Below are 16,667 nucleotides of genomic sequence, written 5' to 3'. Positions count from 1 at the left end.
CCATGGCTCACGGGCCCGGCCGCTCCGCGGCATGTGGGATCCTCCCGGACCGGGGCATGAACCCGTGTCCCGTGCATCGGCAGGCGGACTCTCAACCACTGCGCCACCAGGGAAGCCGCACGCTGCATCTTTGAATGTGCTTTATTATGGCTTCAGCTCTGCCGCCAGGATCAGTACATCTTTTCAGTCCCGTATAAAACTGTAAGCTGCCGGCATCTGGAGAGACGTGGAGGTTATAGATGAAGGGGGCTAGAACCCCAGCAGCCTGTTGAGAGTGTTTTTTAGGTCAGAGAGAAGAGAGAGCGTCAGTGGCTGCCGTTCTTAAAAAGTGGGTTTAGGTCACAGAATCTAGACGTTCAGACCAGTGGTGACTTTGCAGATCACTTCCCATCTTACGTCTTGCTGTTGTCCAGTCCAAACTCAGTGTTCTGGGGAGGATCCGGGTCCCTGTCCCCAAGGGGCCTCGGGAGGTGGGTGCAGAGGGAGAACGCAGGTCACAGGCACGGTAGGGCGGGCAGAGCAGAGGACGTGGGGGAGCCTTCCGGACCCTGGCGCGTGGCCGGGCCGCTGCGTTCATCACCGCGAGTCCGCTTGTTCACTGGCGGTTTGATGAGCAGCAGCCTGTCGCCGGGGGAGGCTCTCGTGAGGGCCACGTGTGTGCTCAGCTCACTACTGAGTCCAGCGAGAAGCATCGCAGTCACGCCTGGGTTTTATACAAAGAGCGAACAAGTTAATTAGTATTGACCGAGACGGCACCTTTAGCGAGTGGAAGACATGGGGCTGAGACGTGACTTGTGTCCTCAGAGTATGTCCTCCGAGAGCCATCCCCCACCCCTGGAGTGGCCATCGCCCCCTCCCACGCGTGCACACATGCACAGGCACATGTGCACACACGCAAGTGCACACCTCACTGTCAAGGAGCTGCCCACACTCAGCCGGTGCCCAGAGAATGCTGAGCACGCCTGAGTTCAGCAGGGCCTGTCGTGGGCTGAGTGACAGTGGTGACCAGTGTGTTTGCTGATTCCCCCCACTCCCCCCCCCCAGATATCTCTCCAGGCGGGTGGGCGGGAGGGATCCTACAGCTGCAGTTCCCCTTAGACGGCCTCGGATGGGATGCCAAGCCCGTGGAAGCAGAGGGGCCGGGTCGAGGGCCTTCCCTTTTGAGTTCAGCTGATAGAATTTGACGGAAAACCCTCTACTTAGCTTTAAACAGTTTTAATTCATAGATTCACAGCTCCCACTTAGCCAACGAGCTCCTGGAAAACAGTCACAGAAATACGATATTGCAACTGCTTCTCAAAATAGAAATATGACTAAAGGACTGAGAAAATAAACGTTCGTAATTGGGGCTTTCCTGCGATTTTTCTGTGCGGCATTGCTCCATCGGGGTTGTAATTCTTTGTCTAGACTTTTAAAAAGCTGGATAAATTGAAGGTGAGCTATCAGTCAGGAGAAAAACCAAAGATATGCAAGAAAGAGGAATACAGGTATTTCCTCTTTATTAAAAAAAAGGGGGGGGGAGAAAGTGAAAACCAGAGAGTGAAGAAGTGCGTGAAGAAGAAATGTATGTATGCTTTGTTTTTGCATTTTAATGGAAAACAGTATAACTACAACCCCTTGTTCAGCAGCAGGCCTGGGCAGCCTGCCGAAGAGTCAAACAGTTTAGTGACGTGATTTGGGACTATTTGCTTAAATTATTAAGTAAAATATAAAATAATTCTTGCCACTAAATGTCTCTGGGGGAGTGAAACATCTGAGATTTGATATTTATAAAATAGTTTGAACTCTTTGTGTGAGCGATACAGAAAATCTCTGTATTTTATACTCACTTATACATTTATAACCATAAAAGGCTAGAGAAGCAGCTTCTGGTGGGGATGAGATGACTAGGCAACAAGCTGGTGCTGCTTAGTTAACATTCTCCGTGGTTCCTGCCCAGGCTCACGGCTTCCTACTTCACAGTTAACTCCGTGTGAGGTCAGGACCATCCTTGTTGCACATCAGCTGGCGCCGTAGGAGGAGGGATGCTGGACCAGGCAAGATGGGACGCTTACTGTAGACGGTCAGCTTCGTGAAATAATGAAGGGTTAACTTTGCGGGCGTGTAGATGCCAAGTGCTCAGAAATCGTGTCCCCAGAACATGTTGACCACCCTCAGTCTGAAGGCACATACGACAGTGCCCCACGAATGAAAAGAATTTTGGTTTTCATGTAGACAGAGTTCTGTGTGGAAGGACATTAGGCCATGTCGTGCCTGTCTTGGGCCGGTTCCCCTTTGAAGCACCCCGGTTTTCTGTCCCAAAATTGGACCTTTGTAGGTGCTGCCTGTAATCGAACCCTCGCGGTCTGATGGCATAGACAGATCATTTCACCTGAGTTAGCCAGATCATCCAAGTATATCACTAGCTTACAGCTCTCCACATGTTAACCTCTGAAAATGCTCATGAACAGACACATCAAGAGCTTTTGATGAACGACTCTTACCCATTTCAGATACATTCGGTACTTGCGAAGCCCTTTCAACGGAAATATGCACAACTGTACTGATGCACACCTAAAGCAAGTTGTCGGTGTACCTCTTTGGCTGACACGTACCTGTTGTTCAAAAGTCATGCCTCCTCGGTCCGTTTCTGAAACCCGGGACGCCACGCGGAGCGCAGGCGCCGGCAGCGGGGTCTCGCGTTGGGAGCGGGCGCCATCTAGTGGTGATGTCCGCACACGGCGCCGGAAGCCGCGGTTCCAGGGACAGCCCGGCCAGCACTGTGCCCCAGAGTGGCCTTTGTTCTGCAGGTCAGCACGTGCTTGGTTTTACATGTGAAAGATTGTCCTGATAAAGAGTCCCAGTTTCTTTAAAAAGGGTCATTATAATTTGTTTGTAAATACACAGAACTCGGGTTTTGTATCTCGGGATAATTAAGCAGCAAACTTTCCAACCACGTGAAAGCTAGTTTGTGTCTGTTGTAATTGTTTTTACGTTGGAGATTTACAGGGTGACTTCTCTGCCGAAGTCTTGCTCCGAGCTTGGTCTCTTAAAAGGCAGCTTGTGGAAGAAAAAACGAAGACGGTTTAAGGGACGTGCGTTTTTTGTAGCGGTTGAGGAGCTGGTGTACCCGTCCTGCCCGTTACGAAGCAACAGGGCTGGAGGGTGACGCAAAAGAAGCATCGTGTGCTAAGCTTCCCTGGGCTGTTCCTTGCTGCACCTTTTTAATGACATTTTAAAATCTAAAAGCTATATAAATGCCTTCTTTCAACAATTAATTCGGCTTCAACATACTTCTATTTACTTTCTCTTTGCCTTAGTAAAGTGGAAATGTTCATTACTCTTCAGAGCGTGGTTTGTAAAGTTTTGTTTAATGGTTCCTTTTCATTTTTACATTTGTTTGAATTTTGTCACGTGGACAAGTTTATACTTTCTGTTAGGATTTGGGGAGTGAAGGAGGGTGTATAAAATGGACAGTAGCTGTGAAAATAGACCTGAATTCTGTTCACTTCAGCATGGATTCGATTTTAAAAAACACACACAAATGACCCGAGTGACACATTTTTATGGTTGTATCAGTGAGGAAGCAGTAAGTTCTAGATTTCTAGAATGTGATTATGTTTTATGGCGGGACGGACTACCCTCTAGTTACTGGAAGCTTGAGTGGAAACGCGAGGTATTTGATTAACCTTTAAAATGTTGGTTTTGTACTCTCTGAATAGGAATGTTCTTGAAAACATTATTCCCCAGATTTCAAGCTTTAAGTGTCCTTGTGGAACGGTGGTTACACTGTTTAGTCAGAAGTCCTGTATTTAATCTGTAAGTGTTTTTCTTCAGAAATCAAAATCCGGCTTCCAGAGTGCTAAGATATTTACATATTTTTCTATTAACGCAAATAAATTACAGTTTTGTGAGTTATTTATGTGAACAGATTAATTACTTAAAATGAAAACTCCTATACTGTATTCAGACAGACAGAAAAACAAGCAGGAACGATTTAGGGAATAAAATATTGGTTCATTTATACAAATTTTAAAACATGATTATTCAGTTGTCACTCATTGTTCTAGTTCTGTCTGGTTTCCTTACTGAAACTTTGTTATTATTAATTATTATAGTTCATATTATATGTGTAATGAGTGAGAGAGCTTTGAAACACTTCTTTTAAAGAGATTTTTCTGACCATAGAGCTGAATAGTCCTTGATAGATACTGGGCCATTAGAAGCAGTTTCTGTATTATTCTCTATGGAAACAAAGCCTGTCCTTTTACAAAGGGTGAAGTGGGGCAGAGCTGGGACTTTCACTTTGGTACTGGTGTTGTTCCTGGGCCTGGAAGCCCTGGTGATTTCCTTGTTTGCTGTAACCCCTCCTAAAGCATCCTCGCAAGTAGGTCACTTGGTCACGTGCTTTTCTGGGTGTCCCTCTGTATACGACCAATAATAAGAGCGTCTTTTGCCCCTTGGTTATTTTCCTTTATTCTCCCAGAAGGAGAACTTCCACATTGAACCAGCCCGGGGCAGTGCTTTTCAGCGTTTCCTTTGCTTCACTTGCACAGAAAGCTTATTAAACCGTGTTTGCTAATTGAAAAGCCCCATGGATATTGCAGCTAAAACGTTTTCTTAAGTCATTTCTACATTGTATCCAAGACATCCTATGATAATAATAATCCTCTTCATCACATTTCATTGAGGTTCAGTGTTTCTGAGATTCTTTTAGCTGAAATATCTTTCCAGGGACTCTTTCCACCCCCAGACACCTATGCAGTTTTCTCTTTGTTAATTTCTTGTGTTTTAATTGTCTCAGTTAACTCTCAAGTTTCAGCTAAATCTCGATGCATAATGGCTCTCATTTCTGTTAAAACATCATACCTTTTATTCTGCCCTGTATCTTTTTTTGTTACCAGTTTTCCCTTTTCTTTCATTTTTTTATTTTTAAAATTTTTAAGTTTGGCTGCGTTGGGTCTTCGTTGCTGTGCGCGGGCTTTCTCTGGTTGCGGCGAGCGGGGGCTACTCTTTGTTGCGGTGCACGGGCTTCTCATTGCGGTGGCTTCTCTTGTTGCAGAGCACAGGCTCTAGGCGCGCGGGATTCAGTAGTGTGGCTCATGGGCTCAGTAGTTGTGGCTCGCGGGCTCTAGAGCGCAGGCTCAGTAGTTGTGGCGCATGGGCTTAGTTGCTCCGTGACATGTGCGATCTTCCCGGACCAGGGCTCGGACCCGTGTCCCCTGCATTGGCAGGTGGATTCTTAACCACTGCGCCACTAGGGAAGTGCCCCAGCTGTCCCTTTTTAAGACAGGGTAAAATAAAAATCAGAAAAGAAGGGTTTTGTGAGAAACATTATTTAAAAACGGATGTTCTTGCTGTCACACAAGTTTTCGGTAACATAATATTTGTTATAAAAGTTACTAGGAACTCACAAATATTAAAAATAACCGCTGAAGTCTCAAAATTACTTTTAATCTGGGAGTTCTTAATGGTGAGAATTCTTCAGGCTTACAGTACTTGGGATATTGTATCTTTGGGGAGAGAGTTACTGTTTGTCCCATATAAGCCTCAAATCACGAGAATAATTTGGGTTCAGGCTATTTTCTGTCTCGAGAACCTCCTTAACCCCACTCCCCGTTCATACACTCGTGTGTGGAATTAGTTTGGTGGGTCTTTTCAACGAAGAGGAACAGCTAGGAAGGGGCAGGAAGAGACGATCTCATGGTCACAGCCGCTGGGGTTGGGAGAACCAATGACCTGAACGCGCAGATCGCTCTCAGCCTTGAGCGCCAGCTGCCGTTTGCGGTCATCACGACAGATGTTATTACATCCGGGTTTTAATTCAGGGACGGGGCTGCTGATGGAGTCTCATACTCAGGTCATTCCCGGATCCCTTCCTAGGGCAGGAGGAGGGGGCCGCAGGGGAGAGCATCTCTTCCTGTTTCCTCTGCAGCTCGCACACTTCCTGGGGCCACGCGCTGGTCCTGTGGCCGTGGGGCATGAGGCGCTGGGGGCGGGGAGGCCCTGCGAGGCGGCCAGGCGGCCTCTCCAGCGGGACCAGGGTCCGTCAGTACTTCGCGAACTGCCTTCCCTGGCCGTCGTTTTGAGTTTTCCTGCATTACCGAGTTCTTGTGCATCCTCTTTGGAGAGAAGGTTCGTCTTCTAGAATTGCAGGACCTGAAGGCATCTGGGGTCCAATATGCAAAGTTCTAGAAGCTTGCTGCACACGTGAGGCTCAGTACTTCACCTTACGAGCACCCAGCCCAAATACGGGTAAGCTTTTGGAAAAGTCAAGTTAGGCTTCCACCACAGCATCTGATTCTTCCCCAGCAGTTACTGGACAGGGTCGCCTCCATCCCTGCGGACCCTCCCCAGCCGTGCACGCGGCGGGCGGGCGACGGCTGGATGGCCAGGTAGGGCTCGGGCTCCACCAGCCACAGCGAGGCCTTGTGGAAGCTGTTCTCTGCCCCAGTTTCCTTACCTGCAACGCGGGGGAGAGCAGCCTCACCTCCTGGGTGTGTTGAGAGAGGTGATGGCGGGTGTAGCTGGCTCCGCTGGGCTGCTGGCTCCTGGGGAAGGGGGAGTCCTCATCCCAGCCCCGCGCTGGGTGTTCCCGGCTGGACGGCAGCTCACCGGCGGGAGCCAAGACGCCTCCTTCCCCTTAAGGGCAACAGCCTTTCATCTTGTGCCCAAGACCGTCAGGAGACACCAGGTCCATGTGTCCTTCTGTCCCCTAAATGACCAGTGTGGTGAGCCTCTCAAAAGAGGGAATCATGGGCTTTTACGGTGCTATTGCTTTTTACCTGTGTGGTTCCTGCTGCGAGCCAGGCCCTTGCTGCCTGGGGACCCCATCAGGGCCACGCCACCCCTAGACGAGGCCAGGCGATGCTGGCCAGATGGTGAGGTCAGCCATGACTGGGGCACCGCGGCCGGTGTCTGGCATCACATCCCGCTCGCCTACGGGAACCAGGCTGGCGGGCGCCGGGGACCAAGCCTGGCCAGCAGCGGTGGACCCTCCCTGGTGACGTAGAGCCGCGTCTCGCAGGCGGGACTGGTGACCCACATTCCTCCTGCTTCCTCTCGATCCCATTATAGACGTTAGTAGCTGATAACATCCTCTGAGATTTGCTTAGGTTCCTGTCAGAACGAGTCATCTGTGTTCACAGCGTAACTAACTGGGTGAGAAACTGGGGAGACTGGTCAGGAATCAGTTGACGGCGGGGACAAGTCAGTCTGTAAAGCTTCTCCCTCCATACCCAGGAAACAGCTGCCTGCCGTGACCGTAGGTTTACTGAAGGGTCCGTCGGGACACGCGTGCCAGGGGAAGGCCCACCGTAAGGCATGCAGGGTTTTGTGCTGCGTTAGTTTCTGTTTTGTTTTTGTTTCTGTTTTGAGAGTGTCTGTGTTTTTTGTTTTGTTTTGTTTTAACCAAGGGTGGGAAGTGAAGAAATTATAATAAACATAAAAAGAGAGGCAAAGAGCCACAGTCATACAGTAAGTGGACAGACTAAACCAAGATGAGCTGATGAGGTGACATATGATCACCGAGGATTTAGAAATGAGGCTCTTCTTGTGAAAGCGCCTTCAGTCCCCAAACTTGAAGCCGTTCCCTGCTGGCCCAGCCCACGTTCATGTGTGATGCCTGAACACGCGCTCCCCAGAGTGAAGTGCTAACTTGCTACTTTGAAAGTTATACGTGAAGCCACGACAGAGCGTTTTCTAAAAAAAGAAGCGTGTTTCCCCTTTACATCACTCAGACATACCTGTGCAGAATCCACCACATCTGAGTCCACTGAATGGAAAGGAAAGCAGTGAGGCCACTGAGGTGCCTGTGAAGCCAACGGTTCATTTCTGGTGGTCGCTGGTCCCTTCTGCATAATCCTCCCCACCCGGGAGTTGAAGGGAGAGAGAGGCAGCCTGTGGACCCCGGAAGGCCGGCCCCTCCCCGCCTGCTGGGGGCTGACCTCCAGCCCCACGGCAGCTCGTCTGTCTCTGCCTCTCCTGAAATCCGGTTCTCCGTGACTCCCGGTGATTTGTCCTCTGTCGACCCCAGCGCGCCTTGATCGTGGCCACAGTTAGAATCACCCAAAGATTTTTTCAAAAAACGTGCAGACCCTTCTTCCCAAAAGGCTGGTTTTCGGTCTAGGCACTGGCCTTGGGTCTTTCTTCCAGCGACGGTTCACGTCCTTTGCAGATGATTCCAGGGGGCAGCTAGAATGCTGCTGGATGAACTAGCCCTCCCTCCCTCCCTTCAGGACACAGGGACTGAATGTCAGCGTTTGTGGTGGTCCAGCCAGCAGCCCTCTGTTTTAGGTGGCACAGTCCAAGTTCCTGCAGTCATTCTCCACATTACTTGGTTTCCAGAGACCTCCCTCCATGAGCCTGTCCTGGACATGCTTTTGACTCTTCTTAGTATGGGGCTCAGAGCTGAGACTGGGCTCCTCCAGCTAGGTGCGCACTGCTGGTGCCCTTGCCTCCCTGGCTGTGGCTGTGGCTTTACCTTGATATATCAATAAAACCCTGGGCCGTGGAGACTCACGCTGAGCTTGTGGTCCCCTAGGAGCCTGGACTCTCACAGCACAGCCCCTAAGCCAGACCTTTCACTTCCTGCACCTTGTTTCTTCTTGTTAGTTTTGAGCCTTTGTTCCATCCTGTTGAAAACTTTTGAATCTGTCTTTTTTTTTTTTTTTGGTGAAGGTTTTGGCTCTCCCTCCTGGCTGAGTGTCAGTCCTGGGTCTGATACCTTTGTCCAGTCCCATTTCTTCATCTAGGCCGCCAATAAATGATGGTGGGGCTGTGGGAGGACCGATGCTGTAGCATCCTTAGGAGACCTTCCTCCCTGTGGATTCTGGGCAGGGGTGTCGGGTCAGCTCCCAGTGCGCCCTGTCCAGCCACATTTCATCTTGTGCCCAAGACCGTCAGGAGACACCAGACCCGTGTGTCCTTCTGTCCCCTAAATGACCAGTGTGGTGAGCCTCTCAAAAGAGGGAATCATGGGCTTTTACGGTGCTATTGCTTTTTACCCCCTAAACCAGAGATAAAATTTTGAAACGGTACCTGTTTTATAAACCAGAATACCGAAGCTCACAGCATTGATCTAATCTGCTTTCTCAGCAGGTCAGTTGAAAAGTGTGTTTTGATCTGCGTTAACATGGCTACAAACTGCTTCCTTTGCTACTTGGTGCAATTTAAGACCCATGCACAGAGGTGAGGAGCTAGGGAAGGCGTTTCAGAACCCTCACGCAGGTGTGCCGGCCCGCTGTGCGGTGCGGGGGTCCTAAGAGCCGTGTCTCTCAGTTCCGGTACTGTGACGGAGGGCCTGCCGTAATTTTTCACTTGGTGTCTTGGTCAGAGGTACTGGAGGTTCTCGTGATGTTTGAAATCCTTTGTGGGAGCATAACCTCTGGGGGCTCTGACAGATGTGCTCTGAACACCTGCAGATGTGTAGTGTCAGGTACAGTGGCCCTGTTGTTTCAACTAATAGGCTTTGGTGTGTGTTCTCATAAATCCATATGCCTTTAATGCAGGAAAAACTAGGTCCCCCAAGCCGCCGTCCTGACTCTCTTTGAAAATGTAAAAGTGACTTTGATAGACTGAGCCTCAGCCTGAATTAAACAAAGGCCAGGACAATCCCCTGCATTTAATTCCAGGTCAAATGCCCTTTTTATCCTCGAGCTTTCCAGGGCCGCCTGGTTTGCTTTCGGAGTGACGCTAGGTACCCACGTGACAGGCAGGTATATCTAACTTTATTTAACTGTTACCTTTTCAGAGCCTATAGGATCAGAAAATGTATTCCTCTTTTGTCTTGTTTCCTGAGCAATTCTGCCGATCACTACATACTGGTAACATTTCTTATGTGGACGTAATCCTTTAAAGTTGCTTATAAGTGGCTGTCTACCTACTAATTGAAAATGAATATTTGTTACTGTGTTCCTTCAGATCTCTGGTAAATGCCTTCTGTGAAGGACACTTTCCTGCTTTCCTGAAGATCCCTTTGGAATACACTTTTTTTTCTTCCTTTTTTTTTTTTTTTTTACCAATTTGATGTGATTACTGTCTTAACTCCAAAAATATACTTAGAAAAATTTTGTTTTATTTTATTTTTTGTTTTTGATTGAAGTATAGTTGATTTACAATATCGTGTTAGTTTCAGGTATACAGCACAGTGATTCAGTTATGTGTGTGTGTGTGTGTATTTTCAGATTCTTTTCTCTTATAGGTTATTACAAAATATTGAGTACAGTAAAATACTAAGTTTAGAAATACAGTAAAACGTTGAGTATAGAAAAATTTTAACATTCTGTGTAAACAGATCCCTACATTCCATGAGAATGTTAAAATCTCTAAAAAATTCTTATTTAAAAACCAACAGTATTGGGCTTTCTCATAAAAGAAAACCTAAGATTTTAGTCCATCCCCGCTATGATACCTGTAATGAGAAAAAACACCTCTGAGCTCGTACTGATGGGAAGAATCCACGCTCTGTAGTTCGGAAAGGTTTAAGACATCCAGAAACGTTTGTGCACCTTCTAATTGAAATAAACCCAAGGTCGTCAGGGCAGACTTCAAGTGGGTTTTTTGTTAAATCGTGTCGAATCCACTTGCAATGCAGTCTGGTCGGGGAGAAGCTTTGCAGCCTCGGTGCCCAAGCTCAGGGAGCCTGGCTGCACTTGGGGTGATGTCGCTGGCACTCACCCGGGAGGGTGCGAGGCCACCCCGTGGCAGGGAACCCGTGCCCAGCCAGCTCCCCTGTAGAAGGCTCCAGGCAGACGCCACAGGAGCGGCAGTGGGCGTCCCACCCAGGGAGCACCGTTTCTCCCGGGCATACCCCCTGGGAGGCGTGGGCATGAGGAGTGGGACTCACCCCCTTCCCTCTCATGCCTCCAGAGGAAACTGTTGGTGTCCAGGTTTTGAAGCTGAATGTTGGACTTTACTAGACAGTCACGGGGGCCCATCCTGAATCGGCCCGTAGTTTCTGAGGCAGCTGCAGGATCCCTGCGGGGAGAGCACACTGTTTTCCAGCCCTGCCTCTCTGTGACCATGGGCTGAGGGGTTCTTTGAAAGCCATGGAAAGCCTTATGCTGTTATAAAGAATTAAGTTTTTTTTCTGGTTTTTGATAGAACTAGTCCCCCTCTGTTGACTAGCAACAGTGTAGTTATATGTCACTAGATAGGCAGCTATGTTATTTTCCCCTGTAGGCTACTGAGTCGTCTAATTGGAAAAGAAGCCCCACCCCAAATAGCGCCATTTTGCCCTCAAGGTTGATCTGCTCTTCACAGGGCTTGTTGATCCAGGTCCTGGATCGCACCGTTCCTGAGACCCACACGCTTCCCTCCACACGTGCACGTGGCGGTTTGGGTGTGCTTCTCTGTCTTCTGTTCTGAAGAGAAATGGTAACGTCACGTTTTCCATTTCGATCCTCCAGGGACAAAGCCACACCGCTGCTGCTTTCCTGAAGAAGTAGCCTCCGCTGCGCTCTCCAACGGAGACCAAAGTCACACACTTGGAAATAACCCATCGGGAAGAGCTGCCCGGGAGCCCAGCGCGGGGATCACGGCTGCTGTGTCCGTACTTGAAAGCAGTAGCAGAGACACTTCCAAGAGAGCAGAGCAGCCTAGGTTTTCTGTGGACTTAAAGATGCCAGCATTTCACCCCAAGCAAGAAGGCCCCGGCTCCAGGAATGCTGCGGACTTCCCTTCGCATCCCACTCAGACTGCAGACGTGCAGCTCCCCTCTGAGAGCCAAGCCACCCACCCGAAAGAGAAGCTGTCTGATTTGCACAGTAAAGAGCATTCCGGGGGAGGGAGACGGGCGCCGGCCCCAGACCTGGTCCCGCTGGACCTGAGCGAGCGGTCGACGCGGGACGACCCCAGCCGCAAGGAGGGGGCCTCCTCCCTGCAGGCAGCTCTGGCCGTCCACCCGTGTCCTTACTGCAGCCACAAGACCTACTACCCCGAGGTTCTGTGGATGCACAAGCGCATCTGGCACAGGGTCAGCTGCCACTCCATGGCCCCCCAGTGGATTCAGCCCAACGGCTACAAAAGCATCAGGAACAACTTGGTTTTCCTCACCCGGAGCGGACGCACGGGCCCCCCGCCTGCCCTCGGGGGCAAAGAGTGCCAGCCTCTGCCCATCTCCCGGTTCACCCGCACTCAGGTGCCGGGCGGGGCGCCGGGCCCCAAAGGGAGCCCCTCGCCCCTGGGGGTGCCCACGAAAGCCGCCGGCTTGCCCAGGAGCAAGGAGAGCCACCCCGGGGGGCCCTGCGCGCTCTGGGCGGCCGGCCCCGACGGGCATCGGCAGACCAAGCCCGGCCCCGGCCCCGAGCAGCCCGGGGCTCCGCCGCCCCCGTCCAAGCCCAAGCAGGAGGCCGGCCCGAGACCCGGGCCCGCGGCGGGCAGCGGGGGCTTCAGCAGAACTGCCACACCGACGCCCACCGTCATCGCCCGGGCGGCTCCCCAGCCCCCGGCCAGCAGCAGGCAGGGCGACAAGTATGGCCTCCCCCCGGCGGGCGCCGGCCTCGGTCCCCCAAATAAGCACAGTGCCCTGGACCCGCCCAAAGCCAAATTCAGCCCTCAGCCTCAGGGTCAAGCACACGGGAAAGGTGACGGGGCCCCCCCTCTACCTCCCCGAGAGCCCCCCGCCAAGGTCGGCTCCAGAGGGACTGCGGCCTCGCAGGCCCAGCCCGTCTTACACAACATCAAGCAGGAGCCTGCGTCCGAGGGCCCCGAGAAGCGCCTGGACATCCTCAGTATCTTTAAGACGCACATTCCAAAGGACTTTGCTTCTCTCTACCAGAGCTGGGGCGGCAACGGCCCTGCGCTCGAGCACAGAGGTAAGGGCTGCGGGCCCTCTCCCCGCCCGCCCTGGGGGCTCTGGGACCTCACGGGGGCGCCCCTCCTTAGAGGGGCGCAGTGCTGCCCACTGGCTGTGTCTGAGCCCCGGCGCAGTGCGCTCTGGCTGCTGTGCCCGGCCTCCTGCTGACGTCCCCGGCACAGCCAGCCACGCCCCCTCCGCGCCTAGCAGGCGGCCTCCGTGGCACTTACCCACTTGGCCATTTTATCTTATTTTTGTTCTTAGTATTTTTGTGGCCGCACCCACAGCTTGCGGGATCTTAGTTCCCCGACCAGGGGTCAAACCCAGGCCCTCTGCAGTGAAAGCGCTGAGTCCTAACCACTGGGCCGCCAGGGAAGTCCCTCCATTTGGTTATTTTAAACAAGGATCTGTAGATGTTCATTGTCTCATGCCTCTATAAAGTAACCACTTCAAATGCATTTGAAGTGGTTACTTAAGTTTTATCTTTACACGTATATAATTTTAAAAGCGCACATCAGTACTCCAGCATTCGTTAGCAGAGCCTTTGCAGAATGTGAATGTCCCTTACCAGCTTTGGGGAATTGACTCATGTTTAAAATTCTGGAAAAAATTATACCTCAGATCATTATCTTCCTTTCCTCCCAGCACCTCGGTATTAATACCTAATAGGAATAATAATTAGGAATTGTCAGCGAATTTCCACAGGCTCCGTTGAATGCCTGCATGGGATATGATGCCCTTGTTCTTGATTATCAATTGAAGGTAGCTCTCAGTTAACATCCAGAACCCTGGGAAGTCTCAGTATTTCCATTAAAAAATAAATAGACAAAAACCCCTGTGGGGCTCCGGCTCTCAGTTACCTTACCTGGGTGGTCCTAACCCTTTTTTGCATACAGCCGTACGTCAAGCATCTGTAATTTATTAAAGTAGGGTACCATTTCAGATGAATTGTGAGATCCAGTCCCTCAAATTCCAGGAGCTCAGAAGCACCTTTGGGGGCAAAGTTCAGATCGGGGGAGTCACGAGCACAGAGGCACCCGATCCGCTGTGTGGGATGCCTGGTGGCCGTGCTTCCCGGCAGACGGATGTGCGTCTCTCAGTTCCCGGTTTCCTCCTATGACTCGGAACCTGCCCAGCTCCATCACTGGTGCCACGCTGGTGTGGCGAGGAGGCCTTTGGTCCATGTTGACCCTTAGAGAAAAACGAAGGTGTTTTTCGACTAGCAGAAAACTCAGGCGTTCCACAGGCTTAGAGATTTTGCCAGTGGGGTCCTTACCCCAGGTGGTTCTGGGGCTGTGGCTCAGAGACAGAGCTTCTTGAGAATTTCTAGAATGAAGCGGAGGCCTGGCTGCCTGGAGGTGGTGGAGGCTTTCATTAAGATGCGGTGCACAGGGCGTGTCCTGGTTAAGGCTCTCATCCCCTCCCCTGTGCTTCAGGTGCTCTGGGCGCACGGCCCTTGGTAGGTGGGGAAAGGCTGCTACCACGTAGCTTAGTGTTTCCGCCTTTTTGGATGTCGTTGAGTTTAGTGAGCTTTCCATGTTCTCAGCAGTGTTTCCCAGTCTTGCAGATTATTTTCTCTGAGATGGAATAAACATATATTGGTTGGCCTTTCGGGATCTCACGCCAACCTCAGTTCTCTAGATACAGGTTTTCGTGGACCCTAAAACAGAGAGGACTTAGATGTAGATGATGGTGAGTTTCGTGGGCGCCGTGCTCCTGGTCACCTTCTCCCCTCCGTCCAGTGCTTCCTGGAGTCTCTGCCCGGCTGCAGAGTGAGTGGAGTCTGCACCAGTGTTTGGATGACTTCCACTTAGTAAACCAGACTTGAACGTCCTTTGTTACAACCCACAGCCTGCCCGATCACAGCTCTAAACATGCCAGTTCCCACCTAGTAAGCGGCCCACATGCCCACTTCCTAAAGGCTCTTTGTGCTGCGTGTGGACCTGCCTTGTTGTTGCTTTTTTTTCCCAAAAAAGTAGAAGTGAGTTTTAAGTTAAGGTTTAGAGAATTTCAGACGACAGACTTTGAAGTACAGGTAACCTGAAATGTTTTCCTTTTCTTTAAGATTTTTTAAATACATGGTTCTAAGGCTCCCCCCTCCCCGCAAACAGAGCTTAGATATTTATCTTCTAAATGTGAAAAATGCTAAATCGTCCTCAAAGCGTGTGTGCTGTTCTTGGATGATTTACTCTTCTCGTGTCAGGTGTAAGTGTTCAGATTTATGGTGTTTTCCCTCACCCTGGTTTGGGTTTCTTAGGGGAAGTGCTTAAAATATTTTGGCCTTGGTGTGTGAGTTCATAGGTGTGTTCTGAGAACCGAAGCTCTTGGGTTTAGGGAAGAACTGAGGTCAGCTGTGTAAATCCTGGTTGGCCTGCCTCAGTTTACCTTGAATGCCCCGCCAGGAGGGACTTGCTCTCTCCCGGTGGCCCCTTCTCTCCCTCATGGACTCGGTTTGGCTCCTGGTCTGGACTTGGGGGTAGTTCAGAGCAAGCCCAGAGCTCTTCTCATCCCCGGACCATTGCGTCTTCAAACCCTGTCCTTTGCCTCTCCTGCATCCCTTTCCTGGTCCAGCGGCGGACGGGTATCGGTCCCTGCTTGGCCTACGGGGGGCCTTCGCGGGTTCCTTTCTCCCTTGAGTGTTTGTTTATGATGCTTTGAAAGTGTCCTGGCTGCAGGGAAACCCAGCAGCTGTGGCGAGGTCTATTTGAGGGGTGAACAGAGAAGTGATGTTTCCTGTTACGGAGACTCTATGTCTACTGTTGCAGCCTAGAAACTATGTGCAGCCGCTCCCAAAAATTACATTCCCGGCACGTTACTGAATTTGCAGTAACTAAACTCTCAAGGTTTTGGTTTCTACTCCTCGCTGAGCACCCATTTTTTTCTTGAGTACATACGTGGTTGACTTTGGCATCAGGAATTGAGAGTCTAGAATCTGAGCGAATTCATCTCCACTCCACGAGTCTGTCAGCAGTTTGGGGACTCACGCTGTCCTCTGATGCAGTCTCGCTGTGTTTCCCCGAGGGGTGTCGTCTGCGAGTGAAGATCGCAGCCTCCCCACGCGGGCCGTGGGTGACACGTATCGCGGTAGGAAGGCAGAAACGTGCAGAAGGGAATCTTGTAAAGGAAGAGGCACTCACCTGTTGTGGACACGACATCCTTGTGGTGCTGGAGGTGTGATCCTGTGAGTCTCGAGGGAGGTCCTGTCTTGAGACAGAGAACGGTGCTCTCGGGCGATGCCTCTGAGACATCAAGGTTTTATGAGGTTAAGAGAGGGAATCCTCAGAGAGCTTTTCCCCACCTGTGTTTTGACCAAATGATGTTTGTGTAGAAATGAATAGTCTGGAAACTCTGCCAAAAGAGAAAAGACATTACCTGGAAACGATCATCGTCACTTCCCTTAGGGGCTTGAAGCCTAATCCTTTAAGGATTAAAAAAAGCTACGTTTCCTGTGATCATTCTGCTGTGTAGATCGCAAGTCTGGAAACAGGTATGAGTGTAACGTGAGTGGTTTGTTGATAGAACGGTCATAAAATAGTAAATTATCTGTGTTTCCAGAATTTGTGTCCAGCCTGTGGTAGAGGATGATTTGGATTTTAGAATTTAAAAAATCGAAAATAAAAGAACAGGATAATTCTGGATAGGATAACATATAAGGTTTTTCTTGTTGAGACTTTAAAAAAGTCTTGTATGCCCAAGACATATTAATAGGATGATGACAGAAGGTTTGTACTTCCTTTGTGTGAATCTCGGAAGCATCTTTGCGGGATCCTTCAGTTTCCTCCCTCCCCTGGCGGGGGCAGCGTAACGAAGTTGAGTGCATGTTGGCAGGGCTTTGGAGGAGAGTCTGCAGGTGCCCCCAAAGACCCGTCAAGGCCTCTTCCTTTCCTTTTTG

At 50.5% G+C, this 16,667-nt stretch overlaps 1 protein-coding gene across 4 annotated transcripts in view; it reads left to right on the top strand.

Moving 5' to 3' along the window:
• The window catches only part of ZNF516 (zinc finger protein 516), a 113,824-nt gene that overhangs the window by 81,407 nt on the left and 15,750 nt on the right, over positions 1-16,667 (top strand). For all 4 annotated transcript variants that reach the window (XM_030868198.2, XM_060310735.1, XM_030868197.2 and 1 more), the window contains exon 3: positions 11,388-12,794. In XM_030868198.2, the coding sequence (XP_030724058.2) occupies positions 11,388-12,794 (1,407 nt within the window). The remainder of the gene's footprint in view (positions 1-11,387; positions 12,795-16,667) is intronic.

Source organism: Globicephala melas, chromosome 13 (genome assembly GCF_963455315.2).
Source record: "Globicephala melas chromosome 13, mGloMel1.2, whole genome shotgun sequence".
Classification (NCBI taxonomy): Eukaryota; Metazoa; Chordata; class Mammalia; order Artiodactyla; family Delphinidae; genus Globicephala; species Globicephala melas.
Note: the sequence above shows the minus strand (reverse complement) of the source record. Positions and strands in the feature narration are given on the sequence as shown.